The 27,852-nt window shown below is 43.2% G+C and overlaps 2 protein-coding genes across 4 annotated transcripts in view; one reads left to right on the forward strand and one right to left on the reverse strand.

The window, feature by feature from the left end:
• Positions 1-4,187, reverse strand: part of LOC306938741 (sialoadhesin-like) — a 35,747-nt gene extending 31,560 nt beyond the window's left edge. Inside the window, exon 1 of the mRNA XM_079523008.1 lies at positions 4,142-4,187. The gene's annotated coding sequence lies outside the window, so the exon portion shown is untranslated. The remainder of the gene's footprint in view (positions 1-4,141) is intronic.
• A 187-nt stretch (positions 4,188-4,374) lies between these two features.
• The window catches only part of LOC306939033 (uncharacterized protein), a 584,972-nt gene continuing 561,494 nt past the window's right edge, over positions 4,375-27,852 (forward strand). Inside the window, exons 1-10 of one of the 3 annotated variants that reach the window (XR_013791819.1) lie at positions 4,375-4,414; positions 7,008-7,116; positions 8,880-9,035; positions 9,862-9,990; positions 10,686-10,806; positions 15,394-15,569; positions 16,208-17,606; positions 18,704-18,859; positions 19,694-19,870; positions 20,670-21,546. Coding sequence is in view for 2 of the 3 variants with exons in the window: in XM_079523490.1 (XP_079379616.1) it covers positions 7,048-7,116; positions 8,880-9,035; positions 9,862-9,990; positions 10,686-10,806; positions 15,394-15,569; positions 16,208-17,606; positions 18,704-18,859; positions 19,694-19,870; positions 20,670-21,283 (2,997 nt within the window). In the remaining variant the exon portion in view is untranslated. Of the gene's footprint in view, positions 4,415-4,548; positions 4,696-7,007; positions 7,117-8,879; positions 9,036-9,861; positions 9,991-10,685; positions 10,807-15,393; positions 15,570-16,207; positions 17,607-18,703; positions 18,860-19,693; positions 19,871-20,669; positions 25,755-27,852 lie in introns of those variants that run through there. The other 2 variants (XM_079523490.1, XM_079523491.1) reach the window with 2 other exon arrangements.

Raw genomic sequence — 27,852 nt, forward strand, 5'->3', positions numbered from 1 at the left:
ACAAGCTCATAGCGCGCCACCGAGTGGCGCGCTACGAGCTTGTAGGTCTGCTATTTTTGAAAAATCGAAGAACCACTGACATAGAAACATAGCTTTTTCAGAAAACTGTTAGGATGTAGAAGACATTTTTAGAATCTGATCTCAGGTCAAAATGGGTTAATTGGCCTCCTAGCGTCAGGAAGACCCGTTCATTTGACCCAAGAAGAAATTGAAAGATCAGTTCCTACCTTAACATGGAAGTGGAAGACTGTACAATGACCCTATAGCAAGGCTATGATGAGACTGTACAATGCAAATGATTGTAGCTGAGAGTGATGCTCAAATCAGTTTTCTAAGGGAAGTTGAGTAAAACATTTGCACAACAAGCAAAATACTGCCTTCCTATTTCTCAAATGTAGGTGTTACACAAAGCATGTAATGTCCCTGGTGGCAAGGCTTTTCTGTCTGACAGCCCATATCCTATTGATGGTTTAAAAAAAGGCAAAAGCAGAAGTAAATCTCTGAATGTCATTTCAAATAAAAACTGGTAAATGGTAAATAGTGCATTTATATAGCGCCTTCATCCAAGGCGCTTTACATAGATTGTGCATTACATTCACCCATTCATACACACATTCATACACCCATTGCGGTGGAAGCCATGCAAGGTACCAACCAGCACATCGGGAGCAATTTGGGGTTCAGTGTCTTGCCCAAGGACACTTCGACATGTAGACAGGAGGAGCCGGGATTCGAACCGCCGACCCATGGATCATTGGACGACCTGCTCTACCTCCTGAGCCACAGTCGCCCCGGTTACTGGTTAACGGAGAGAGTGGCTTTGCTATTTTGCTTGCAATGGGAGCAAAGAAAAGGGAAAGGCGAGGTGTGTACTTGGAACTTGTTGGCAAGCTAGTCAATAAAATGCACTTGAGAGCGTAGTTATTATAAGTTATTTCAAATAAGTGACATTTTCTAAATTTTTGCTATAAAACGCCAACCACTTCAACCCCAGCATCCGTATTCCTGGGGAAAAAATAGCAGCTCGTCAAGCTCACAATTGAATCTTCAATCGGCTACTTTCAGTGAAGATATTTTAACCGGGAAAGCATCCGTGTCATTTTAGATTTTAGCTATAATATATAGAAACATACGTTTTAAAAAAAACATACGTTTTTAAAAAACAAATCTTAGGATTTTGAACAGTGGTTTGGAACAGTGGTTCTCAAAAAACAGCAGATAAATATACAAGCAGATCACGACCCGTCACTTCGTGCTGCTATTTATGAAAATCAAATCTTCTCTTTTGGGGGGTCCCTCCCACAAACTTTTTCTCAAATCTTTGATTCTGGTGGTACCTGGCACAAAAAAAAATGTTTGATGGGGTCATTGACATTTAAAAGTTTGAGCACCACTGATACATTTTTAGAATTGGAGAGAATAATGTATGTAACATTTTCTAGACAACAAGGGTTTCAACTCACATTGAACTCTAAACTGCAGCTAAACTAATGACTACAGTATAACAATAGGTCCTTTGTGAAATACACATGCATGCAGACAGATTGACACAAACAGTCAGACACTCAGACTCACCTACCCTCTTACATTAACTGCATAAGTTGACACTACAAAATATGCACACACACACACACACACACACACACACACACACACACACACACACACACACACACACACACACACACACACACACACACACACACACACACACACACACACACACACACAGACAGAGAGAGACTCTCTCACATACATTCTTAGGCGAGACCAGAATGACTCAAGTCCGATTGACTCATCTATATGTTATGCACCTTACGCGCACGCACGCACGCACGCACGCACGCACGCACGCACGCACGCACGCACGCACGCACGCACGCACGCACGCACGCACAGAGAGTGGGGGAGAGAGAGAGAGAGAGAGAGAGAGAGAGAGAGAGAGAGAGAGAGAGAGAGAGAGAGAGAGAGAGAGAGAGAGAGAGAGAGAGAGAGAGAGAGGATCGACAAGCATGAGGATCGAGACTGGGCTACAACATGTGTGTGTGTGTATGGTCAATGCACAGAAGCTATATAATTACAAGATGGTCTCAGCAATTGGGTCGCAACTCGCAACAACCGAAAGTAGCAGAAAAATGACCGATCGGCAGATTTGTTTGTTTCAACAGGCTTTATATATTTTTGAGTGGTGCAAACCACTCCAACAACCAGCTTTGTCTGTATGTTTGTGTACCTGTATACATACGTGTCCGTGCAAAGGTGAGCATGGTTACTATGGTTAGTGTGTGACGTCACTGACACCGCTGAAGTGCCCTTGAGCAAGGCACTGAACCCCCAACTGCTCCCCCTGGAGCTGCTTAGTGGCCAACAGTATAAGACTGTGGTTGTACTGGTCAGCTCCCAGGTTTTAATGTGTGTGTGTGTCTGTCTGTGTGTTTCTATGTGCAGGGCGTTGCTGAAAATGAGCACCTGTGCTCAGATACTTCCCTGGGTAAATAAAGAATGAGCATGGTTACTATGGTCACTGACATTACGTCAGACCACAGCTGATCAGGCTATATAAGACCTTGCACCACTCAGTTCACACGGGTGTGATTTTTTTGTTATTCATGTCCTCACTGTATTGCATTACTGCTCTTGTTTTTTTTTTTTTTATTGTTTATGCCTTGCTTTTCTTTTTTTTCTCCATTGCTCTGTAAAGCACTTTGAGCTGCATTTCATGTCATGAAAGGTGCTATACAAATAAAGGTAATGGCATCCTTAAAGTGATGTTGTCTTTTGGGTGACAGACTAGTGTTTTCTTTTTTACTCAATTGTAATGCCTTTAAAGGCTGCTACACACAGGTTGGCCTCATGTCATTGAAATATTGTGTATGTAGTGGTTGAGACACAGCTAACATTGGTAAGAGTGTAATCGTTGCTGTCGGGAGGAAACATAACTCAATTTTTGAGGTTTTCGATTTTTTTGTTTGTTGCATAAATCAATCCTATTGAACACCATTTATGTCTGTGTGTTTTTTCAAAAATATCAAACCAATGGTAGTAGTGGTAAAAAACGCTTTGGACAAAACCTCTTAACTTCGCACTGGACCCTCAAACTGTGCTAAAACAGATAACTCCACCACCTCTCCCCCTCTCATGCAAGTAATTGAAAATATATAAAGTCACAACACCAACTTTGATGAGGCAGTATTGCTTTGTTTTCAAAATATAAGGTTTTCTTAATTTCCTGAAAATGTTATATTTTTAATTTCCTGAAAAATGAACATTTTGGAGTTAGGTGGTTTCTTCCCGACAGCAGAGATATATGGGAGGATTGGAAAAGTGATGATTCTGGCTTACAATAAATAAGATGACTACAAAATTAAATTACATGATGTGGGATAAATTACTATCTCTGTTGTTGTATACTTACAGGTAACTCATACAACATCACAGCACAACCCCTTGACTCTTTGAAAGAACGGAGGCAAATTGGTGAGCTCTGCTTGCTGCAGTGCCATCTGGTGGCTCTGTGATGACAGCACAAGCTCTTCTATCAGAATAAATGCACAGAATCTCCGGAACTCCCACAAAAGACAAAGAAAAACCCGCAGGATCATGTTTCGAGCAGTGGTGGAAAGTAACTAAGTACATTAACTCAAGTACTGTACTTAAGTAACATTTTGAGATATTTATACTTTACTTGAGTATTTCCAATTTCCAATACTTTTTCTTCTACTCCAGTCCACTGCATCTCAAATCCAAATATTGTTTTTACTACATTGCCTTTAAAAAAAAACGTTGTACTTTGTAGATTTTGATTATTACATTATTATTATTACAAAACATGTACATTAACCACTTCAATCCTACCTACATTTGAAAATAGCCGATCTACAAGCTCATATGCCTCACATTGTGAGCTTGTAGAGTATACTGTACATTTGAAAACATGTGAAATAGGACATTCTGAATAATAAATTAAGTACTTTTAACTTTTGGTACTTTGTCAGTACATTTTGATGGCATACTTTTGTACTTTTACTCAAGTATTTTTTTTATTCCGGACTTGTTGTAAAACATGCAGTACAGTATTTCTACATTGCAGTATTGATACTTTTTACTTACCCTATGTAAAAAGAAATGTGAGTAGACCTACTTTTTTTCACCACTGCAGATGAGTGGCTTACACTTGGATACACTGCAAATGAACATACAGTGAGACTAGTGATTATGTTCATATCATATTCAAATTGAAAAAGGTTTGTTTGAACACTTGTTAAATAACATTTTAAACAAAGTAGCTACAATGTTTCTCATCATCATTTATTTATGAACGCCATTTGAAGTTGGGGGCGTGGCCTGGCAGGTGTCGTATATTGCGGAAGCGGAAGTCATCGTCGCCTCATCCTCCTCGAAGGCAGCGTCAGGGGTTAGTGCTTTTATTTTTCTTTGAAATTACATTATTTTGCATGAATTGACGGCCGCGTTTTGGACGTGATGTTGAAGCGAAGCCCGCACGGGCGTTGCTTAAATGAATACAGCCATTTCCGTAGCGAGTTAAATTAAAGGTCGCTTTTTTGGGTGACAGGCTGCTCAGCTTGAAAACAAAACACTAGCCGTAATTGGCGATGATGCTAACGGCTATAGCTATCTTCAGTTCGCTGTCCAAGGTTCTGAAAAGGGAGTCGTGACAGTAAGAGATCAACCCCAGTATGTAGATGCTTTTTGACACCCAATGCGCAATGCTAACTAAGTCTGTGTGTGTCTCGAGCGAGGATCATTCATTCTCTGTCGCACCGTAGCTAGCATGTGACCCTGACTAGGTCCAGTGTAAAACCAGACGGGTGTAGTGGACGTAATAACACTGCAAAATCCTACCTCTGTGACTGGGTAGCCTACACATGAACACTAAGATAGACCCGACATTGTATAATTTTAGACTTACACATGGGTAAGGGTCCATGTGGTTAAATTTATTAAAATCCTCAAATTAGCATTTGAGGATTTTTTAATGTGTAGATGCTGGATGACTTGTTTTGTAGCAAGCCTGACTACTCACAGAGTGAATTGCAACGTATGGAAATGCTTGCCTAGTTGCCTTATCAAATGTTTGCTATTTTTTGTTATCACAACCTCGTTTTCTAGCTGCATCCCTGATTTTGCTGATTGTGACTCAATAGCAGCCACTGATGATGATGTGCACCAGATTGATCCTGTTGTTTCCTTGTAGTTGTAGGATCAGGTTTCTGCTGTGCTGGGAGGGTTTGATGCAGTCAGTCAGTCAGGGGGAAGAGAGAGAACAGAATCAGCATGGGCACACTTGAGCCGACAGGCGCGGCCAAAGGAAGCTGACTCCCGACGTCTTTCCGGATTTTTAGACAGCTGGTGGATGGAATAGAAGCTCCACCCACGCGGCAGGTTGCCGCGTCGGCCAGATTCCCGGAAAAGCTTGCCCCAGTGGCAACCTGCCGCGTGGGTGGAGCTTCTTTTCCATCCACCAGCTGTCTAAAAAGCCGGAAAGACGTCGGGAGTCAGCTTCCTTTGGCTGCGCCTGTCGGCTCAAGTGTGCCCATGCTGAATGAGCGTGTAATTCAGCTAGACCCGTGGTTCTCACAGGGATCATTTAGAACCCCCCCCCCCCCCCCCCCAAGAAACACCTGAGGGTCCCTGAACCCCACGTTGAGAACCACAGAGCTAGATGAAAAAGAAAAATAAATGAAGTGAGGGGTGCTTTTATCATCATACACATCTTCATTCATTGTCAATGGGAATTCATCTTTGTGTTAGGACAGAATTGCCGATTTGCTTGTCTACATATGACGTAAATTCCCCATTCACTGTCGAAGGCTTTTAATGTTTGTGTTAGGACAAAAATCTACACTAGCTGAATATAGGAGGGGCTTGCACCCCTCAAAATGTGTGTGTGTGTGTGTGTGTGTGTGTGTGTGTGTGTGTGTGTGTGTGTGTGTGTGTGTGTGTGTGTGTGTGTGTGTGTGTGTGTGTGTGTGTGTGTGTGTGTGTGTGTGTGTGTGTGTGGTGTCAACTTAATATGCAGTTAGTGTAAGAGGGTAGGTGAGTGTCTGACTGTTTTGTCAATATGTCTGTCTGCATGCATGTGTATTTCACAAAGGACCTATTGTTATACTGTAGTCATTAGTTTAGCTGCAGTTTAGAGTTCAGTGTGTGAGAAATTAGTTGTTTGTGTTCATTTCGCTTAACCCATTATTATTTTTATTTTCATGGCAGTGAGTGATGCCTGCAGGACATGCTTAAGGTGGCCTTACACTAGCCGATAATCGGGCATTTTTGACGCTCGGGGGGTGCCCGACCGCTCAAAGCGCGATCGGGATCGGCCCGATCAACATCAAGAATGTTTGTTATTTGCTCTGCCCCGCTCCGATTATCCTGTAGTGTGTGGTGCTATCAGATTTCAGATTGAAAAAAATCGGCTAGTGTAAGGCCACCTTTAGTCAGAGCAGGGACCTGATGTTGCCAGTTAAAATCTAGGGGTGGCACTCTTAAAAATGCTATAGATGAATCCGCTGAGCGCTGCCCTGGGCGCCATCACAACTGCGGTGTCAATAAGGCTCTCATTTTGAGCCGATTGACACCTCAGTTATGGTTGCCGCTCGGCGGATTCGGCTATACAGCATAGAGTAATTAAATACACTAGTACTGTATATTGTAATGTATGCAGATGTGACAACATTGCAAAGTTGAAAACCCTAGCAACAAGAGTGAAGTCATGGCAGAATCAGAAGTATGTCACTTCACAGGTTTACGGGTGTAAAGAATGTAAAGATGTGTTATGTTTTTATTTATTTTTTGTCCGTGCTCCATCATTTTATAGTATTCTGTGAGAAGACAGAGAGAGCAGAAAGAAAATAAATGGAAACAAGAATGTAACTTCACCATAAAAACAGTAGTGCAATTGTCATGGCACCATATTAAATGTATCATGTGTTATTTATTCAGTCAAGAAAAGCACTTCTCCTCTTGTCCTGTCGGTACTGTCCATTTAGATCCCGGTGGTTTGATCCCCGCGTCCTCCCATCAGACACCATGACGTCCTCCATGCTACGCAGACAGCTGAAGAACCTGGTCCAGAACTACTCTGAGGCAGAGGTCAAGGTAATTAAAGGAAAGCCCGACTCACGAGGGTCATTGGTTTCACCCGTAACATAAGGACCATGATAAATAGCTCGAACCATTGCTGGTTATTTAGTTAGGACCCGCTACAGTGGTGTTCGATACGAACTTAACCGGGATGTGGAAACCTCTACTTCAATGCTCTACGAGTTGCTTAGCCATTAGCCAGTTATTCTGTCTCATCTAGAAGACTCGTGCCAAAAGTAATAGAAGCTATTCAAGGTATATGGGTTATATGGATATACCAAGCAACGCATGCGGTATCTCCAACCTGTCAACACATACGAACCAAGGCATCTGGCTTTACAACCCATATACCTTGAATAGCTTCTATTACTTTTGGCACGAGTCTTTTGCCTACAGTCGGCACATAATTCATGTCCTTTTCACAACGCTGTGGAAGACCTGTTGGGTTGAACCGCGTCCGTTGTTCTGTCTGTGGAGAGGTAAATAAAGGAGTGAAAAGGATTTATTGTGTGCTTGTTGTTCTCTCAGTTTCATGAAATTGTTGAGCCGTGCACCTTTTGAGACCATTGGTTGTGTGCATTCTGCTTTGCAGTTCTTTCTCTTGAGCCGATAGATAGCACAGCATTTATAACACTCGCCTCCGGAACTACATGATGGAACTCTTAGGTGCTGTGTCCACCAAGATCTTTATTTTATTTTATTTTTTGAAAGCGCAGTGCATGTTATTCATTGTATATAATGGAGCATCATTGGAAACTCAAGCAATTTGGCGCGGTCTTGGTCATTTGCCTCGTGCTCTCATGTGTGCACGCACATCGTTTGCTCTGCCTTCCGACTGCTATAATATTTTCAACTCGGGACGCCTCGAACTGGAAGCGCTTGCAGGCGAGCGCCCCAACGTTTTCAGCCGGGGTAAAATAAAATGCCCCAGTGGACAAGGCGCCTACATTTCCATAATATTGTTCATTCAAATTCCTTTATTGCTGCAGACTATGAAAATGTGTCGTAAGGTTTACTGCTCCAAGGACATACAGTAGAGGTCTATACCCAGAGCTCAGAGTTATTTCCGTGTCCATATTGGCTTCTCCTTCACTGTCTCCTGCTCAGCTTACTGCCAGTGAAGAACATGAACACAGGCAATTTACAATTTAGGCATTTAGCAGACGCTCTTAATCCAGAGCGACTTACATTAAGCAAGAACAAAAAGCATGGGAATACCTCACATATATAAACAGCATTTATCAAGAAACATGCGTAAGCTAAGAACGTAACTAGAACATATCTATACATAATGACACTATACATATAAGCTATACATATATATTATACTATGCTGTACTGTTATTGTGCTGTCTACATGACATGCTATAAGTCTGTTTCAAATGCACAGAGGGCATAACCTCCGATTTCACCCTTTCAATCTTCCATTAGTATCTCTACCAGGTCTCAGCAATAATATCTATATTTATGTACCATTTAAGTGGTATAAAAGTCAGAGCATTCATTGCTCTGGTTTGTAATGTCGGACAATGTGCGTCGCTGCTGTCTAAACAGTAGCCGTGATCAACGCAGCCTACTCTATTGTCTCCAAAACGTCACGATATAACATTTTGTGCTGGAGACGGTTTGCGGCAGATCAGTAGACTACAGTAGACTACTGGAGCATTGCCATAAAGATTTTGGAAATATTCAAATTTTCCCCTTATGCACAAGTTCGGTATTGGCCGATCGTGATAAAAACAATGGACATTTCCCTGTAATGTTTGTGTGTTTTCCAGGTGAGGGAGGCCACGTCCAATGACCCGTGGGGTCCGTCCAGCTCTCAGATGGCAGACATCTCAGACCTGACCTACAACGTGGTGGCCTGTAACGAGATCATGACCATGCTCTGGAAACGGCTGAAGGACGACAAGAACTGGAGACACATCCACAAGGTCGGCGGTTCCCAACCTTCTTTTCCTTACGCACGCACACACGGCGTCTGGCTTTCGGAATTACGTCATAATAAAGTCTATGGACTTTGTTTAGAGCCCTTTTAACGTGACTTCATGTGTTCCACCAAGTCTATGGACTTTTAATGTTTAGAGCACTTTAAACAAACATTAGCAGGCGGCCCTCACTTCACCAAGTGTGATTGTTTTTTGAGTGGTGCAAACCACTCCAACAACCAGCTTTGAGGGTGACAAACATTGAATGCCATTGATAATGAATGGCCAGTTTTGAGTGTTTGTGTAAACACAAACATTGCCTAAACTGTTAACACAAACATTGAAGACAAAAGTGAGGACACAAATTGTGATTGGCAGGAATGAGATGATGTATGATGATGTACGATGATAAGCGTGCCCCGGGCCCTCACTTCACACGGGAGTGATTTATTTTTATTTATTTCTTTCGGTGTTGAATGGGTTGGTCTTTTATAACTTTTTGAGGGGCGCTAGCCCCTCCTATATACAGGTTTATTGTTTGTTTTTAGTTCAATGTTTGTTTTAAAAACGCCAAACATTAAATCCCATTAGCAATAAAGAGAATGTAATGTTTGTTTTGACACCGTTTGTTTTACATCATCATTACATCACCTAATCCTAGCAGTGCCCCTCACTTCACACAGGTGTGATTTTTGAATTGGGCTTAAGGGGTAAATGAAATAATGTTCAGTTTATGTATTTCATATTTACTTATGTGTATAATTAAAGTTGGATGTTAAACTAAACTGTTATTTTTTTGGTTCATTATTGTTTTGTTTTATTTCTGCCTCAGTCACTGACCCTGCTGGAGTACCTGTTGAAGACGGGTGATGACCGGGTGCTCCTGAAGTTGACGGACAATGTCTACATCGTCAAAGCTCTCACAGAGTTCCGCTATGTCGAGAAGGACGGCAAAGATCAGGTGACGATTGCTGACTTCCTGGTGATGCTGTTGCCTAGCAACCACTACTGTTGCAGCAGCACGCACTGCTGATATCCTTATGTAGTCGTCTGGCATGTTGGACTCTGAGGCTTATCTCACGTTTTCTCACACGCCGCCACTTGTATTGGCGAAGCGGTAAAAACGTCATTCGAGGCTTGGCCACTGCTCGGGTTGGCCAATCAGGGAAGCCGATGCCCACACCCCTCCCAAAAACCCAGGGGATATGAGAGATTTTCTGCCTTTATTCGATAGTATAGCTGAAAATGGCAGGGAGAGAGACTGGGAGTGACACCTAGCAAAGGTCGTTGGCATTGGAGCCTAAATGTGGTACCGCTAAGCCGTTAGTTTCCCCTACATTCCTGTTTTTTCGGTTCTCGGAAACCATTCACACACCCCGGGGTCATATGGGTCACACTCCAGACAGTCGATGGGAAGTTGGGGTTGAGGTGGCATGATGCAACACACGGATTTCGAGGTCTCAAACCCTGGATGGATGTTATGATTTTGTGGTCAGTTCTTTAGCCACTGCGACTTGAAATGTTCTGATGAGAGGATCTATAATGCCAGCCTGTCTCCTGCAAGATCTCTGGTTTATGTAATTGGTGATTTTCATAGTAATGTACTACCTTTTGTTTCCGATACATCTAATGAACCGATGCGTATTCAATCCACAGGGTGGAGCTGTAAGAGAGAAGGCCAAGGTTGTCCTGGTCCTCATGGAAGACGAGGAGAAGCTGAAACAGGAGAGGGACTTTGCCCTCAAGACCAGAGAGAAGACGTCAAAGAGTGCTGCTGGTGAGAAATGAAAGCATCTCGCATATTAACACCACAGGATTTAAAAGACATTTTGTAGAATCGGCAGGTTCTGCAAAACTTGTTTCATGTATTTTGTTCAGGGGCGCCCAGAAGCAAAAAATGTTGTAAACTGTTCGCTTTAAAATATTTATCTTCAAAGATATATATATATATATATATATACCATTGTCCCTTTCATGCCCATATATGGAGATCTCTGTATCTGTCTGTCCTTGTTCCTTTTATGGCCATATACAGAGATTCCTGATGTAACTTGATATAAAAGCAAATTCATATATCAATGAATCTAATAAGCATCTAAGGTTACTTTACTTCAGAGTTGTCCAAATTCGTTCCATTAACTGTTGCCCTCCCCTAACCTGACTCCGCCAGATGGGGCAGCAGAGAGTACACTGGGTTCCCCCCCTCCCCTTCCCCAGTTGCCATTGTCGCTCTGGATTATGAGCATCTGCTAAATGCCTAAATTGTAATCCTGTTACCTGATATTTCCAATTGCCAGAAGTGAGGGGTGAAGTGAGGGGCACTCTTATCATCATATATCATCACATTCCGGCCAATCACAATTGGCGTCCTCACTCTTTGAGGGGCGCTCAAGCCCCCAGTAAGGCTATCCAACGTTGAAGCTGCCACTACCTACTGGTGAAATGTGGAACTGCAGCACTTTCATGGAGGTGGACGGACGTTCATGACGTCATGTGCGTCAGCCTCAGACCTCAAATTTGAGGTCCGCGCTACGCTAGGCTAAACTTTCGCTCGCTCGAGCTATTATTGTACTTCCGGCAGTCTTCCGGGTTCTTCAAAACGCCACTGAGCAACTTCCATTGAAATCAATTGCTTGGGTGCGGGGCTAGCGCTCCGGTTCGGTCTCTATCCTTTTATTTCTCTATAGGCGCTAGACCTGGGTGACTTCATCATCATTCAAGTGTGATTTTCTTTTTTGGGGGGCGGCTTGGTGTGAATATCGATGATTTGATTGGCTGAGCAAAGTACATCTGGAAAATAAAAAGTAAGGACCGAAAAGACTGCATCCAGACAGTAGATTGACGAAGATGCCAAATGCCGCTCGTGTCAGGATTTTTTTTTCTTCCTGGTTTTTGAGGGGCGCTAGCCCCTCCTATACTACACAGGTTTAATGTTTGTCTCTAGTTCAATGTCTGTTTTGTAAACGCCATTGACAATGAAGGGAAAATATATGCCATAATGTGCCTCATTACGTCACATTGTCTCTTTATTGTTAGTGGTGTTTAATGTTTGTGTTGGCACCGTTTGTTTTACATCACCATTACATCACCTAATCAACATGAGTTAGACTATAATATATTAGCGCCCCTCATTCAGCTCCACCCACGCAACTTTCAGCGTCTGCAAAGTGTTTCCGGTTCTCTGGCCGACGTTGCAAGTCACCCAAAGTGACGACGGAAAAGTCAAGACGCGAATTTGCGATTGGCCGGAATGTGATTTGTATGATGACGAGTGCCCCTCACTTCACATGGGTGTGATGTTTTTATATTCTTTTAGGCAAGACTGACGTTTTAATTGATGACGTGAGAGGTTTGTTTAAAAGGGACGGAGGTGAATAAAGGACTATTATTATCGCATCACAGGTTTGTTGCGTTAAAACTACTACGGTGGGAGAAGTTATTGTCAAGATCGCAACAGTTATGGACGTTAGCACAACAAATGCCCAGAGCATCAGCAGCAGAGACAAGAAACCTTTTGAAGTGAAGAAGTGGAATGCCGTGACAATGTGGTCCTGGGACATTGTAGTGAACAACTGTGCTATCTGCCGCAATCACATCATGGATCCCTGTATAGAGTGCCAGGCCGTTCAAGGCAGCGCTAGCGACACGACCGAGGAGTGTAAGGTTGCCTGGGGTGTCTGCAATCACGCTTTCCACTTCCACTGTATCTCTCGCTGGTTGAAGACCAGAAACGTGTGCCCTCTAGACAACAGGGAATGGGAGTTTATGAAGTATGGAAACTAAACGCTTAACCCTCTGCTATTTCAGCCCTCACGTTTGCTGCTGATTGATTTCGTATTTTATTTTTTAAGTATGCGATCTTTTCTTGTGATTTTTATTGGTATTTTCATAGTTCTCGTACTGATATTCCAGAAACAAATGCAGATACGTTTTCGATCTTGTCGCCTGCTCTGGACAAAGCTAATAAGGTCATCTAAGGTGTGATAAACTCCTATTCTGACAGAGTCTGCAGGAGTCTGCAGGAGAGTGAAAACCCACATTGAAATTCTAGTGAACACGCCTCGGTGGCAAGTTAATCAGCACCCTGCACAATAGGAGCAGGGAGTCTCGGTCAGTCCAGTGATTTTGAGAATGTAGCTCCAGACACACTGGTGTGAGATGCATACGTTATGTGGATCTACAGACACACTGGTGTGAGATGCATACCTTATGTGGATCTCACTGGTGTGAGATGCATACGTTATGTGGATCTCCAGATGGAAGTGGCGTGACCCCAATATGGAGGATCTCAGACTTTACTTTAATAATGGATCTCGGACAGAGTCCAAAATACATTGTATTGTCACATCATAGGTTTATGCTTATGGTTTTCAGGTGTATGAAAGTGAGTGAAATTAGTTTTTGTGCAAGCTCCACCATTCATAGTTTACAGGAAGGGGAAAAGGGAGGTGAGCAAAACAGGTCGGAGACCATGTAGCATCGGTAGGTCCACACAGGGAGGTAGACCATGTAGCATCGGCAGGTCCACACAGGGAGGTAGACCGCATAAGGCAAAAGATCTTAAGGTCCTAAGGGTCTTCATGGTAGATCCACAAAGCAAGGACATAAAATGTGACCAGATGTGTCTATGATGTATGACTAAAGATTTGGGCACTGTATGAACACGATCACAGCCCCATAACTTCCGTTATATATAACATTTTAGTTAGAATATTTCTAAATGTAGGCTATAAAACATAAAACAAGTTGCCTACTACTAAAACTATTATTACTTGCGCAAGCATTACTTGCGCAAGTACTGTAATCGGCTGAGGATGTCGGTGGTGTCAGTCGGCCAATTAGGGATTGTCTGACGTAACTAAGGTACATTTGGTGATCGGTTCGGTAGAATGGTGGTCCCTTATTGGCTGTTGATGGTGACGTAACTAAGGTGTGTTTCAAGGTTGGTATAAAGGATTTAGAACAGCAGTTGTGATATAAATTAGTTAGTAGCAGAAGTTGCGCGCTCTGCTTGCGCACAAGTAGGCCATGTATGGCCTACTTGTGTGCAAGGCGGAAGTTGGCACCTTGACAGAGTGAATTTCTAGTTTTATTATTATTAGTTTTAATTCATACTAATTTCTTATCGCTTGGCATCTGTTCCTATTGGAGATCAATTCTCAAAACATCCCGTGCTTGTTATTTCAATCTCTATTGTAATCACTCCCTTGAAACTGTAAGCCTGTCTTATACTTTATAAAACCCTGTCAACACCACTAAGAGAGTAACATGAAATGGTCTAATTAAATGAATTTGTTTTAGATTAAAATAGTAAGTTTGATAAACTAAGTCTTTGATAATTTTAAAGGAGAATTCCATGCTAGGCTTTCTTACCTTTATTTGTAGTTGTTACGTCCCCACCAAAGAGGTCCAGGTGTTATTTTGTGCAAAAGCGCATTATTGGCTATAAGCCCTCAATTAATTTAATTGAATGGGGCATTGGGGTGCTAATTTTCTTATTTCCATAGCTAAAAAATCTATATCTATCTATCTATCTATCTATCTATCTATCTATCTATCTATCTATCTATCTATCTAATGTAAATAGTATCCCAAGCGGCACACTTTACTACTTATTTCGATGGAAATTAGCACAAAAACCCAACCCCCATTGAGGGCTTATATTAGGAGAAATGGCCAATAATGCACTTTTGCACAAAATAACACCTGGACCTCTTTGGTGGGGACGTAACAACTACAAATAAAGGTAAAGCCTTCTAGCATGGAATTATCCTTTAAGGGCAAGACCCACTTTAAGGCCACAAATGCCAAGGCAGCAAGGCCATCGGATAAAATTATTTTAAATCTGCAGAAATGAGTTGCTAAGGATGATTTTATTTGTAATGGTCTGAAATAAATAAAAATCACACTTGTGTGAAGGGAGGTGCGCTCTTATCATCATACATCATCATATTCCGTGCTCAGCCAATCAAATCATCACAAATGTGATACACACAGACACACAAAGCTGGGCATTTTCATAATGCGTTGGCGCACTGCTCCTGTGGATAGGGGGAGGGCTGTCTTACTGAGTAGTCCAGGAAGTAAGTGAGCCTGGACAGTGACACTGGGCTCACTGCTAAAATCTAAAACCACATACCGGTATTACACACATGAAGACCCCCAGGAAAGTGTTCTAAATCTTCTAAACGTCATTAACATATATTGTTTTGCAAAAAGGGTCAAGTGTCCCTTTAATTCTGTCTATATTAATCTATATTCAGATATTATATTTATGCTCAAATGTGTTGAATGTGGTACTTTCGTTGGTTGACATATTTAAAACCACACTGTCATCTCTCCCCATCATCCTCGTTTCAATCAGCTTCATCCACCGACCCCCAGAAAGACCCCAACTACAAGCCTGTCTATACCGCTGGGGCCACTGGTCTCCCCTCGCTCGACAACATCCCCTCAGTGGCTGAAATAACCGCTTCCTTTGAGAAGAAGAAACAAGATCGTCTCAGACAGGAGCACGAGAAGAAAGAGACAGAGAGAAGGGTGAGCACTTTTTAATTGTTTTGTTAGAGGAGTTGAAGGAAGCAAGTCTATTAGCATTATATGCTTCTGCTGCAAGCAAAAAGGTAGATTTAGAGCTCCACCTTGATATGTTTAGAAAATGTATAAACGTGTGAGAAAAAGAGAGAAATAAGGGGCACGGTGGCACAGTTGGTAGTGCTGTCGCCTCACAGCTAGAAGGTCCTGGGTTCGATTCCCGCTCGGGACGCTGTGGGTGCTGGCGGCGTGTTTCCTCCAACGCGTCATCAGTGCCCATAGTCCTGCCCATGTCCTCCATATATGGGGACTAGGTTGGCGGAGGGTGTGTAGAGCCCAGGATCACATTAGATAATTGACACAGGAGTGAAAAATGGGTTACAGAATCGTGGGATAAAAATTATTAGAAAAAAAAGAGAGAACTAAACTTTCGCCATACCCAATTAACTTCCAAAAAGCGTCTGAACAAATGTTATCGTTTCACATAACTATTATTCTTAACTTAATTATACCTGATCAGTCAGTCAGCTGAAAGCAACCAATAGTTGAATAATCAACTAAATTAGGATTCATGAACAGACACACGTCTTATTGAATACAAAGGCCTCGGTACATTTTCATTGTTTGTGTCCTTGTCACTGCAGGGCAAGCTGAGTGAGGATGAGCTGCTGTGGGAGGATGCTGGGAAAGGTGACGAGAACAAACCAGCAGCCTGGGGAGGATCGTCAAAAGACGAGGAAGAGACCAAAGAAGAGGAGGCCACCACCGATGCCTGGGGCGCACCAGCCAAACCCACAGCCAAAGGCAGCAGCGACCCCTGGGGTGCTACGGCCAAAACGCCGGAAGATCCCTTTACGGCGGCGAAAGACGAAGATCCGTTCGCGGCGCCGGAAAACGGAGAAGATCCCTTTGCTGCGCCAAAGGACGGAGGCTACCCGTTTGCAGCGAATGACTCTGATCCTTTCGGCGCGCCTAAGGCTGACGCGTTCGATGCTGCCACAGATGGTGCTGACCCGTTTGCGGCACCAGGCAAGGGGGATCCATTTTCCGCCCCGAAAGACAAAAATGACCCCTTCGGTGCACCAAAAGTTGACCCGTTTAATAACCCAAAGGATGATCCATTCAATACACCTAAAGATGATCCATTTAACGCACCTAAAAATGATCCATTTAACACAGCTAAAGATGATCCATTTAACACCGCTAAAGATGATCCATTTAACACCGCTAAAGATGATCCATTTAACGCACCTAAAAATGATCCTTTTAACACAGCTAAAGATGATCCATTCAGTACTCTAAAGAACGACCCGTTCAATACAACAAAAGATGACCCGTTCACCGCACCAGCAGCCAATGCTGATCCTTTTACGGCAGCAGCAGCATCAACACCGCCCAAAGAAGATCCATTTGGAGCACCCACAACATCGCCTAAAGAAGACCCGTTCGCTGCACCCACGACACCACCTAAAGAAGACCCGTTCGCTGCACCCACTACAACACCACCTAAAGAAGATCCATTTGCAGCACCCACAACGCCACCTAAAGACCCATTCATGGCACCCTCGACTCCACCTAAAGAAGACCCATTTATGGCACCCACGACACCACCTAAAGAAGACCCATTCGCTGCACTTACACCACCTAAAGAGGATCCATTCGCTGCACCTACAACACCACCTAAAGAAGACCCTTTCTCCTCAGTGTCAAACGCCCCTCAAGACGACCCGTTCGGTGCACCACTGACAACCACACCGCCTAAGGAAGATCCCTTCGCGGCGCCGTGCAGTCCGCCCAAAGACGCTGCCTCCTCCGACCCGTTCAGCGCGTCCATGGCCGCCTCTTTGTCAAAAGACAATTTGGGTGCGTGGGGTGACCCCAGCTCGCCCCCCCCCACCTCCGACCCCTGGGGAGCACCGTCGGGGGCGAAAGCACAGGGAGATCTTTGGGGCGACGGGGCCACAGCCGTCTCCCCTACCAACGCTGGCGGCGACCCGTTTGGGGCCACATCCAAACCAGATGGCGACCCGTGGGGTGCTACAGGTAAGAGTGATGAAGTCCCAGCAACGGAGAGAGTAGAGGAGAAGGTCAGGCCAACGTAATGAAACGGTTAGATGGACAGCAAATGGTGTTGACAACCTTTTTTCACCGTCAACAAGTAAAAACTAGACTACAAAGTTCTAGGGAACGACTAGTGGATCCAGTAGAACTAAAAGACAAGTAATTAGCCCTTAACTAAGTCCCTCCCCAACCCATCCTTGTCCAATAGGCACGTTAGCAGCAAAGGAAGCTTGACCTGCATAGCAACCGTTGCTAAACTATTTGGATTTGCATTGGACAATCGCTTTTTGGGGCTAATTTTATGTTTCGTTGCACTCAAGCGTTATGCTCGGAAAATCCAAGCACAACACTGCCAAAATACATGTTAGTCGACTAAATCAACTGTAGATTCAGTCTCATGATATTTAGTAAACTAAAAGTAAATCCTTTCAGATTACTAAAATATGACTGAAACCTAAAACTGCAGCAAACATAATGAAAGAGTTAGAAAATAATATAGTTTCTCTACAGAAATAGCCAGCTTTCTTTACAATTTGTGGTCAAATCAATGCAACAGGCGGCCAGACTGGTGACAGTAATTATACCATAGACAACACTCATCTTTATTTATTAACTTTTATAGCAATTTAGTTATTGTGTATACTATATACAGTACAGTGTTTTTTTTGCCTGATTGTGTCCTAGCCTGCCATCTAATGGCTTAGAAAATAATTGGCCCAAGCAAGGCCAAATGTACTGACAATCCCTGCTCTAAATGTATATTTTTAGTTTTTTGTGATAGTAGTGTTATGTGGTTATTAATGCAGGTTTTACATTTCAGCGATGTATTGATTGATTGACTACTTAATTCCTGTGGTCCTAGATTGTGCATTACATTCACACATTCACACACCGATGCCAGAGGAAACCATGCCTGCACATCGGGAGTAATTTACCTTGCGGTTCCCATCCGGTCACTCTACCCCTAAGCCCCCTGTTGCATAAAATGATTACACAACAATACATGTCCTAAACAAATACAAAGACTATAATTGTACTGTACCTACTTTGATCCGTAACACATTTCTCACGTGCTGTAGCTCCCACGGCGGCCAACAGCGCTGGCGATGCGTGGGGTTCTGCCCCGCCCACAGACGCCGCCGCCACCTCCGATGACCCCTTTGGAGACGCGGCCTCTAAAAGCACTAGCGGTGACCCCTGGGGCACGCCAAGCAACGCACCGAGCAACGGCACAGGTCAGTCTCTTCTCTGCACATTTCTGTTCATCGATCCACCCATCCCCACCCTTCCATTAATCTTCCCATCTATCAGTCAAATGTTTTTTGACATGAAATCTGCCTATCTATGCCCTACTCTGCTCTGCTTTAAATCAGTTATTTATTCACTTGTTTTGAGTAATACACTCGTTTTCAATGTTTCTGTGTAATTCATGTGCACTTTAATCAGCCATTAATCCAATAATCTAGAGCCAATAACAATTGTTACTACTGATTTTAACTTTTACGGTCCTTACACGTCGGGAGTGTTTAATTTATTGTGTGATTAATTCACATGTATCACATTTTAAACTGCTATACTGAGTCCATCCACATACAACATGAATGTAACGGGACGATAAATGTTATATTAAAAATTGACAATTTTGCCCAGATGAATTGCCAGGTCAATTGTTTGATGGGAAATATTGTGACTGATCCTGGTGTGTAAGGACCTTTATTCTGACTGAGTGCATGCTGCTTGTGATAATAAATTGCAGGCATAATTCTTGGTAAAGTCATTTGGCTGTTGTACTCCTTTGTGTTTGCATGTGTTGCATGTGCGTGCGCACGCTTCTACTATAGCTTACTACCTCACATGTCACATCTCCAATCCACCTCCTTGGTTTCACTTCCATCCATCAATCGCCTCTCGCTTGACGACTTTAATCAATTAACTCTTGTCTTCCGCTCTGCTCTCTTCTCTTTACCCCCCCCTGACCCTGTGTGTCCCGCTGAAACCTGCCCACCGTCCCGTCAACCCGCTAGAAAACACCTTTTAGAGCAGAGAATTGGACCTTTATGTCATTGCAGATAATAAGCAAGCAGCACAGGAGGACGAGTTGGCCCGAAAGACGGCGGCGTTCCTGGGCTCGGTCGGAGCGTCCCTCGTCAACTTGGACTCTCTCCTCTCTTTTGACCCTCAGCCCAAACATCCCCCCCTCACCACCAGCACACACACCCTCCTCCCACAGATACCAAGCCGCCCCGGTAAGGAGAGGTAGAGCAGGAGCATTATGCTACTGCAAATCAAGTATCTTCACACCGAGCAGGCCCAGAGGACCAGCATTTGAACGCCGTTTGTGTTTTGATCATAGGTTTAGTTCGTTGGGACAAATTTAGATGTACTTTTTTATTTTTTTGCATGTGGTGTGTGCCATCAGCCACAACATCCAAGTATAACAGAGGGGACAACTGTATGTATTTAACCTATAAACCCAAATATTTGTAGCAGTTTGAGCTGGGCTTTGTTTGAACTGACCCAACAATGGAAGAATCTAAACCCAAGCGACTCTAATGGGTTTAAAAATGCATATTCAACCTAGTCAGCCCTGGTGGGTCTGAATTCCAGAAAGATTACAAAGAAGTGAGAGAGAGAGGGGGAAGAGAGAGTACAAATATAATATTATATATATATATTCAGCAAAAGGTTTGTATGACAAGCTAGCTGTGACGAGTGTTATTTTTTGCGTAGTCATGCCTTTCCCTGTGTACTGTGTCCCCACTGTAGTGCATAGCTGTGGTTGTTATATGTATATGTGCAGTACCTGTTAGCATCAGTGAGCTATTGTAACAGCCCTGTATAGGTAGATAAGCTAGTGTACATTTAATCCCATTGAGCTTCAAGTTGTAACTCTTTTCTCCTCCCTCTGTCTCTGCTCTGCTTCATTTCCCTCTTACTGGAATGCTTTGTTACTGTATACCCCTCCCCCCAATCCTCTCCACCCAATCCTCTCCACTTCTTCCGATTCTCTCGCTGTTCCTGTTCCAATTTGGACTTTTTTCCCAGGTGTTTTAAAGGGCACAGCTGCGGCTGTTGGTGGTGGCCCCTTCTTGGGTCGAACCATGCCTACTTCAGGGGTGTCCTTTACTGGGACGCCATCAGCCCTTCACTCGAGTCCTTTTGGTTATGTCCCCGCATCATCATCATCATCATCCTCCTCCTATGGGCTGCCCCGACCCCATGCCACTGTGGGGACTTCCCCATTTCAGCCATCCTCCCGTTCCATGGGAACATCTCCCACCGGCCACGTTATGCCTACATTGGGACCTCATAGTAGTATGTATCCCCCCTTCTTTGGAGGTGGTATGGTACAGCCCGCTGCCATGGGGGGAATTCCTTCGATGGAGGTTAATATCGCCCCGTCCAGCTACATGGGGGCTGGAATGGTACAGGCCAACTTCGCCGGTACAGGCCAACTTCAGGGGGCTGCTACCCCCTTCACAGGGGCTGGAGTGGTACATCCCGGTCCCACTGCAGGAGGTCCTTGGGCAGCATTCACTGCAGCGGGAGGTTCCATTCCACAGATGGGAGGGGGGGCCCCCTTGCAGCCCCACATGGTCCTGGGCAGTGGGTTAGGTGAGATCACGTCCATAACTGACACCAATCCGTTCCTACTCTGACAACTTGACGTGTGTAAAGGCTCACGCATACTCCGGTTTTTATGCGATAACTTACTCACCGCGGCGGTTGGGGAAAACTACTAACACATCTCTCAGTTTTTACTAACCACCGAAAAGGTGAGTAGCTTATCACCTAAAACTGCAGTATGCGTGGGCCTGTTGATCTCACAAATCAAGTCGGCTCCACTGCTTGCTTCAAATATTATCAAGACCCGTCCACAATCATGGTAATGCATATGGTTAAAATGTATACAGCCAATATAGTAATGCAGGGGTTCTCAACGTTTTTGGCCGGGGACCCCCGGAAATGCTTTGGCAACGTCTCGGGACCCCCGCCCCCTCCCGACCCCCAATATAAATTGACTGCTACAATAACCTTAAACCATTTTGGGCGGGAACCCCTTTTGGTGTTTTAAGCATTGTTATAATTTAGCTATTGAAAAATAGCAGATCTACAAGCTCGTAGCGTGCCACCGAGTGGCGCGCTACGAGCTTGTAGGTCTGCTATTTTTGAAAAATCGTGAAAATAAAAATTAAATGGGGACCCCCTAAAATAATTTGGCGACCCCCCCCGAGGGGTCGCGACCCACGGGTTGAGAACCCCTGTAGTAATGAATGAATTACAGAAACAGAATGGCTTCACTTCTGTTGGGAACTAAAAAGCCATTTCACTGAACTTTGAGTTTAGTTCAGTTTGATTTGGTTCCCCAAGTGAAAGAAATAAGAAATCATATTGTCAGTGTCACGAGCCACACCGTATTAAAGACCATTTTTGTATGCTTCGATCAATATATTGTACAACGAAAAGACTGCGGGCGGTTATTTGCAAACCTTCTATTATACTGCTGTTCGTCCGTCCCGCTGCGCCGGCCTTCAAGGCGCCATGGACATAATGATAATAATGGACAAACTGCGACGGCGCATGGCATGATGCGCAAAGCCTGAATGGCAACACCACTGCGCCATGGGCTTCAGCGCAAAGCCTGAATGGCAACACCACTGCGCCATGGGCTTCAGCATAATTCATGCTTGTTAATATACAGTAAATGAGGGGGGCGTGAGTTGCTACTATCTGTGATGGCAGTTGACATGAACAACCGGTTCACTTTTTCACAAAAAAGGACTCTTATGTGACTAAATTTGACTGAGAGACTGCCATTGGATTTTTTTGATTTTTTTTTCATGTCATATGAAAGCAGGGAATCATAGCTTCAAATTGACATATTGGTTGTTCAGTTTGACCCACCAGTTTTGGAGATATGGCTTATAGAGTAATGTCTTGCAGAAAACAGCGAGTTGAGAAAACAGGTTTGAAAGGTTCACTTCTGTGGTCTCTAACATTACACCTAGCTACATGTTTAAGCATTTATTTCATATTTATGTCGATTTCAGCTCTGACACTTATTTCAGACATGCTCTAGAATGTGAAGAGTCTGCCTGTGCTATCAACTCATTTTGGAAAAAAAATAAAGTTTTCTCCTCTGGTGAAAAGCTGGAATATGCGCAATGGCAGTCTCTCAGTCAAATCTGGTCACATATTTGTGTTTGCCGGTAACTGCCCGTAATATAAAGGCCATGGGGGGGGGGGGGACCCAGATTGGAGATAGTTTTCTGTTCTTTATAGACGGTTAACCGCTTTTCATATGGGTTTTCCCTGGTTAAGCTTAGTCCCCTGATTTAGGCGGCGAGAATGAAAACTACTAGTCTGGTTCTCCAGGGCTACATCACTTGTAAAAACATAATATAAATATATATGTCATACATTTCAGTTACAGCGTCCACAACGGAGACCGCATGGTCCTCTACAGTATACACAATTATTGTATCTCTCTACAGCAATTCCAGAATTGCTCTAGATAGAAACTACATTACAAACGAGTACACGGTTTGCGAGATTTTGCGGCCGTGTCGTATGTGTGAGGAGTGTGACCGTGCGTGCACATGCGTGTATATGTTGTGTTTTGTGTAAATAGTGGAAGTATTATCACAGTTAAACCTTGAACTATATATATAAGAGTGTTACAATCATGACGAGTAACTATTTATTGATCTATTTATTGATTGATTACTTGATTTGCTTAATTTATTCTTTTTTTTTTTTTTTTGTATGGAATATTTGGGCAATATTTGGGGGAAATCTGTTTGAAAACCAGAAATCTTCACACTACATTCCTTGTGGTGGAATTTGTTTGCTTCACACCAGTGGTTCTCAAAGTGGGGACTCACAAGTCCTTGAGGGGTTCCCAGGAGGTCGTCAGCTAAATTATTGATAGTTTGGAACCAAATGGACGCTTACAGGTGTGTAACTCCCGAGAGTATGTGGTTCCATTTGTAACCCCCCCACACACACACACACACACACACACTCAGTTCCACAGAGGAAAATTGTCAAAATAGCTGATCTACGTGTTCATGTTACGAGCATGTATATTGGCCATGTTCACAATGGTTGCCTCTTTCTTACGTAATATTTGACAATTTTGTATTAAAAAGGTCTTAAAAGTCATTAAATTGTAACTTTAGAAATGTGCAGATACCTTGTTTACTGTTGAGTGAGCAGAAAACGATGTTGCACATCAAGCTTATCATCTGGGACCCCCCCCCAAGATCATGTGGGTCCCGACCCACAGGTTGAGAACCACCACACCATCAATCTGAGAGTGGCAAGCGCTTGTCACCATGTGACCAACTCTCACCTGAATGGACTAGATCCACATGGGCAAACTACCCGTTTCTCCCAATAGGCCTATCTCACAGCCCGCTTTCCACGCCCACTTCCGGTAAATAGTGGTCATTTAACATTAGCATTTACATGTTTTTTTCTCTGGAGAATCTAAGTACATTTTCTAATGTAAAAATGTGACAGACCAATATTATTATGAAGCAAACAAGATGGTAAATCAGCTCGAACAGATAGAACAAACCTTACCTTGAGAAAACAAAAGTTGTAGACTTCTTAAATTACCTCTGTTAACATGTAGCGTCTATGGAGTGATGTCACGCTATCACCACTAACCCCGAAAAAAAAGGGGGTGTATTAAGGGGGCGGGGAAATTGTGTGAGATAGGCTTATAATGGCATCCTCTATCAACTTGATAACCAATCGTGGCTTTTTTTAATCTTCCTTCAATGTTTGGTTCGTAAAGTGTTTTTGTATTCATTCTCCCCTTATTTATTACATCTGTATCCAGTGTCGTTAGAGAGATGAAGTACACTATGACGTACTGTAGCGCTTAGCTGAATGAAAACCCAATTAAAACATCATTTTCTGTGTGCATGCTGTCAGAGACTGTGTGTGTGTGTGTGTGTGTGCGCCAAATGTCCTGGCAAATTTGAGAGACATTGAGAGAAATGGTTGTTTCAAACAATTGGTACATTTTTCAGGTTAGGATTAGGTATTCAGAGTTTACACTCATCATGCCTGATTCCTACTTGGTTGCACACCAGACGTGGATCTAAGCAAAGTTACTATATATACCCAGGGTATCTGGGCTAAGCTCAAGAACTTGTTTCCAGCCAGGCCCTGCTCATAGAACATTTCATGGTAGTGGTTCAATGCCTTGCTCAAGGGCACTTCTACAAGCTACAGATCGCAGAACAGCACACTGTGAGCTTGTACATCGGCTATTCTATTAAAATTGCCATCCTAAAACGTTCTCCCAACTATAGCAATATGAACGTGTGTGTGTGTCTGTTGGACATAATCTGAACAAGAGACATTCATTTGTTTCAGAGAAGTTAATGCACAATGTACATTTAAAATATAACGCATTACAAAGACTGGGTTTGTTTTGGCCTCATGATCTTATCTGTGAAACCCTTGACTTGACCAGTGTCAAAATGTCTCTAAATTCATCCATTTGAGACCTGGCGGAAACTTTCATGATTTTGGGATATGGGTCTGCAATCATATACTTAATCGTATGACCGTGTCACTTGATTGTGTGACTCCATTTCCACTTCCAATCCGGTTCATATTGTGTGTGTCTAGTCACACACAGTATGCCAAAGTACAGTATAAATTAGGGTTTTAGTGGTTGACATTGTAATTCGAACATCCTGCTGCACAATAGAAGCTATAGGCATTTTTCTCTCCTCCATAAGCGGCAGCATATTCTTTGTAATTATTAGGTTTTCCTCTCCAAACACGAGGTCGTCTCTCCATAGTGTTGAGTTGTCCATGGCCTTTGTGTTCGTTTGCTCGGTCCGTTCAAAGCAGTTCAGAGAAACGGCTTTAACAAATCATTGTGTTTTCAGCTACTTTGTTATCAAAAATGTCAACTTTGATTGGGAATAATTTAATGGAAGTGACCAATTAGTCATTTTGTTTTTGTTCCAATCATAGCTGGTATCACTATAATTTTATACTGTATGAGATTTGAAAATATATATTTTATTGTGCATTCGAAGTTGAGGCTGTGTTGTCAACTGTGATGGTATATGTGTGAGAAATAAAATGATTCAATACTGATTTAGATTGCTGTATTCCCTTTGTCTATTTCCTCACGGTCATCAAACTGTTCTGCTGTTTAAGTGTCATTTTGAGGCCTCATACGCACGTATCAAACTAATGTTCTCTTCTCTGTCTGTGCTTAATGGCTGCCACAATGCAATTCCAATGGGAGTCACATGGTTTGATTGCTGCCTCATCAAATCGCAGCCCTATATTCTATAAGTGATTGAATAAATTGCATTCAGTGGGGGACCCCCACTAGTCTAATTGAGACCCCAATGAACCGTACACTCTGGGTCTCCAGAGTTGTAAAGCTGTGTTACTATAGGCATGCATTGCCTAGTAACACAGTAGTGCTGTAGTTTAGCATTGCCACAAGAGGGCCTCGTGCACACACAAGTTAAAATTACAGATTTGCTTTGGAAAAAGTGGTTTCCATAACCCTACCCAATTATGAACACAATTGGCTCCTAAAATATATGAATGTTTTTAGGCAGCTGCTATGGTGTTTTTAAGGAAGGACATCTTCTGAAGGGAACATTATGACCACTTATCTGGTCTTAAAACTGGCATATGCCCCATAATTACATTTATCTAAACCAGTGGTTCGGACCAACTCTTTCATGTCAAGGACCCCAAGTTAATGTATTTTGCTGTGGTTTTTCAAAACATTTTTGAATGCAAAACTTCAGTTCTGGAATAGCCAACGTATAAATGGATAAAGTAGTTAAAATGATTGTGATGCAGTATTAACACATTTAGCTGGGGACCCCCTGGGGCAAGTGGCCCTCTAAGGACCAGGGATCCTTAGAGGGACCCCCTGGGGCAAGTGGCCCTCTAAGGACCAGGGATCCTTAGAGGGGACCCCCTGGGGCAAGTGGCCCTCTAAGGACCAGGGATCCTTAGAGGGCCACTTGCCCCTTCCCTGTGATGTGCCCTTTAAAAATAAACCTTTTAAAGACCTCCAGCGCCTTTCGGCACCTTATCAAGAAGTGATGGTAAAATCTATTAAAAATCACACCCGAGTGAAGTGAGGGGCACTCTTATCATGATACATCATCTCATTCTGGCCAATCACAATTTGCGTCCCCACTTTTGTCTTCAATGTTTGTGTTTACACACTTTTGTCATCAATGTGTTTACACAAACACTGAAACCTGGGCATAGGAGGGGCTAGTGCCACTCAAAAATAAAATACTAAGACCTGCTCATCGCCTTATTTGGGATTTCAAAAACGTTACGTGAATAAAGTTACTGCTTTTCGTCGTTGCAGGACAAAACACGAGTCATGTCACCATGGTGACCACATCAACAGATCTCTCTCTCTCTATACTCCTCGCACGACAAGCTGTTCCACAGAGAAATTAATTACTTTACAATGACCACCAGAAGACGGGCTCATGGATTACTGGGTGGCAGAGCCTCAGTGGTGGAAAGCAACTAAGTACATTTACTCAAGTACCGTGCTTACTTGGCTACTTTTACTTATAGTTACTAGTTTCCAGTTACTTTGAAGATTTAGATTATTATTACAAAGCAAACATATTAACCACGTAAGCCCTATATTTTGTACTTAAAAGGCCTTTTCGGAAACGCAACCTGCTATTTTCGAATGTACTTTAACTCAAGTGCATACTCTGTTACTAAGTAATACAAAAATGCACAGGACCTTTACTTGTAACAGAGTATTTCTATATTGTATTATTTCTACTTTTACTTGAGTAAAAAAAAAAATATAACCTCAGGATTTGTTTCACCAATGCAGAGAGCCATGGAAGCATTGTGGCCGATGGTGAGAGCTACATATGGCTGTCCGGATGAACGGCCACAGTACTGGAGCCTAAAAGTAGTATAAGAGGAGGGCGAGAGGAGCAGATGGACTTGTGCGGATTAAGAGGGTACATCTGGGTGGGTTTGTGGTCCAACGTTTCCCAAGAACGACAGCCTGGAATGGAGGTGGAGGAATGAGAGAAGAGCTGTGGTGACAGAAAGACGATGGAGATGTGAACACACCCCAGGGGCCAAATATGGTGAGTTTATATCATTCATATCAGCGTACCCCCCCCCCCCCCCACCCCCATGTGTGTGCATGTGAAGCTGGACTGAGACAAGATGT

The sequence above is a fragment of the Electrona antarctica genome, assembly GCF_951216825.1.
Source record: "Electrona antarctica genome assembly, chromosome: 15".
Classification (NCBI taxonomy): Eukaryota; Metazoa; Chordata; class Actinopteri; order Myctophiformes; family Myctophidae; genus Electrona; species Electrona antarctica.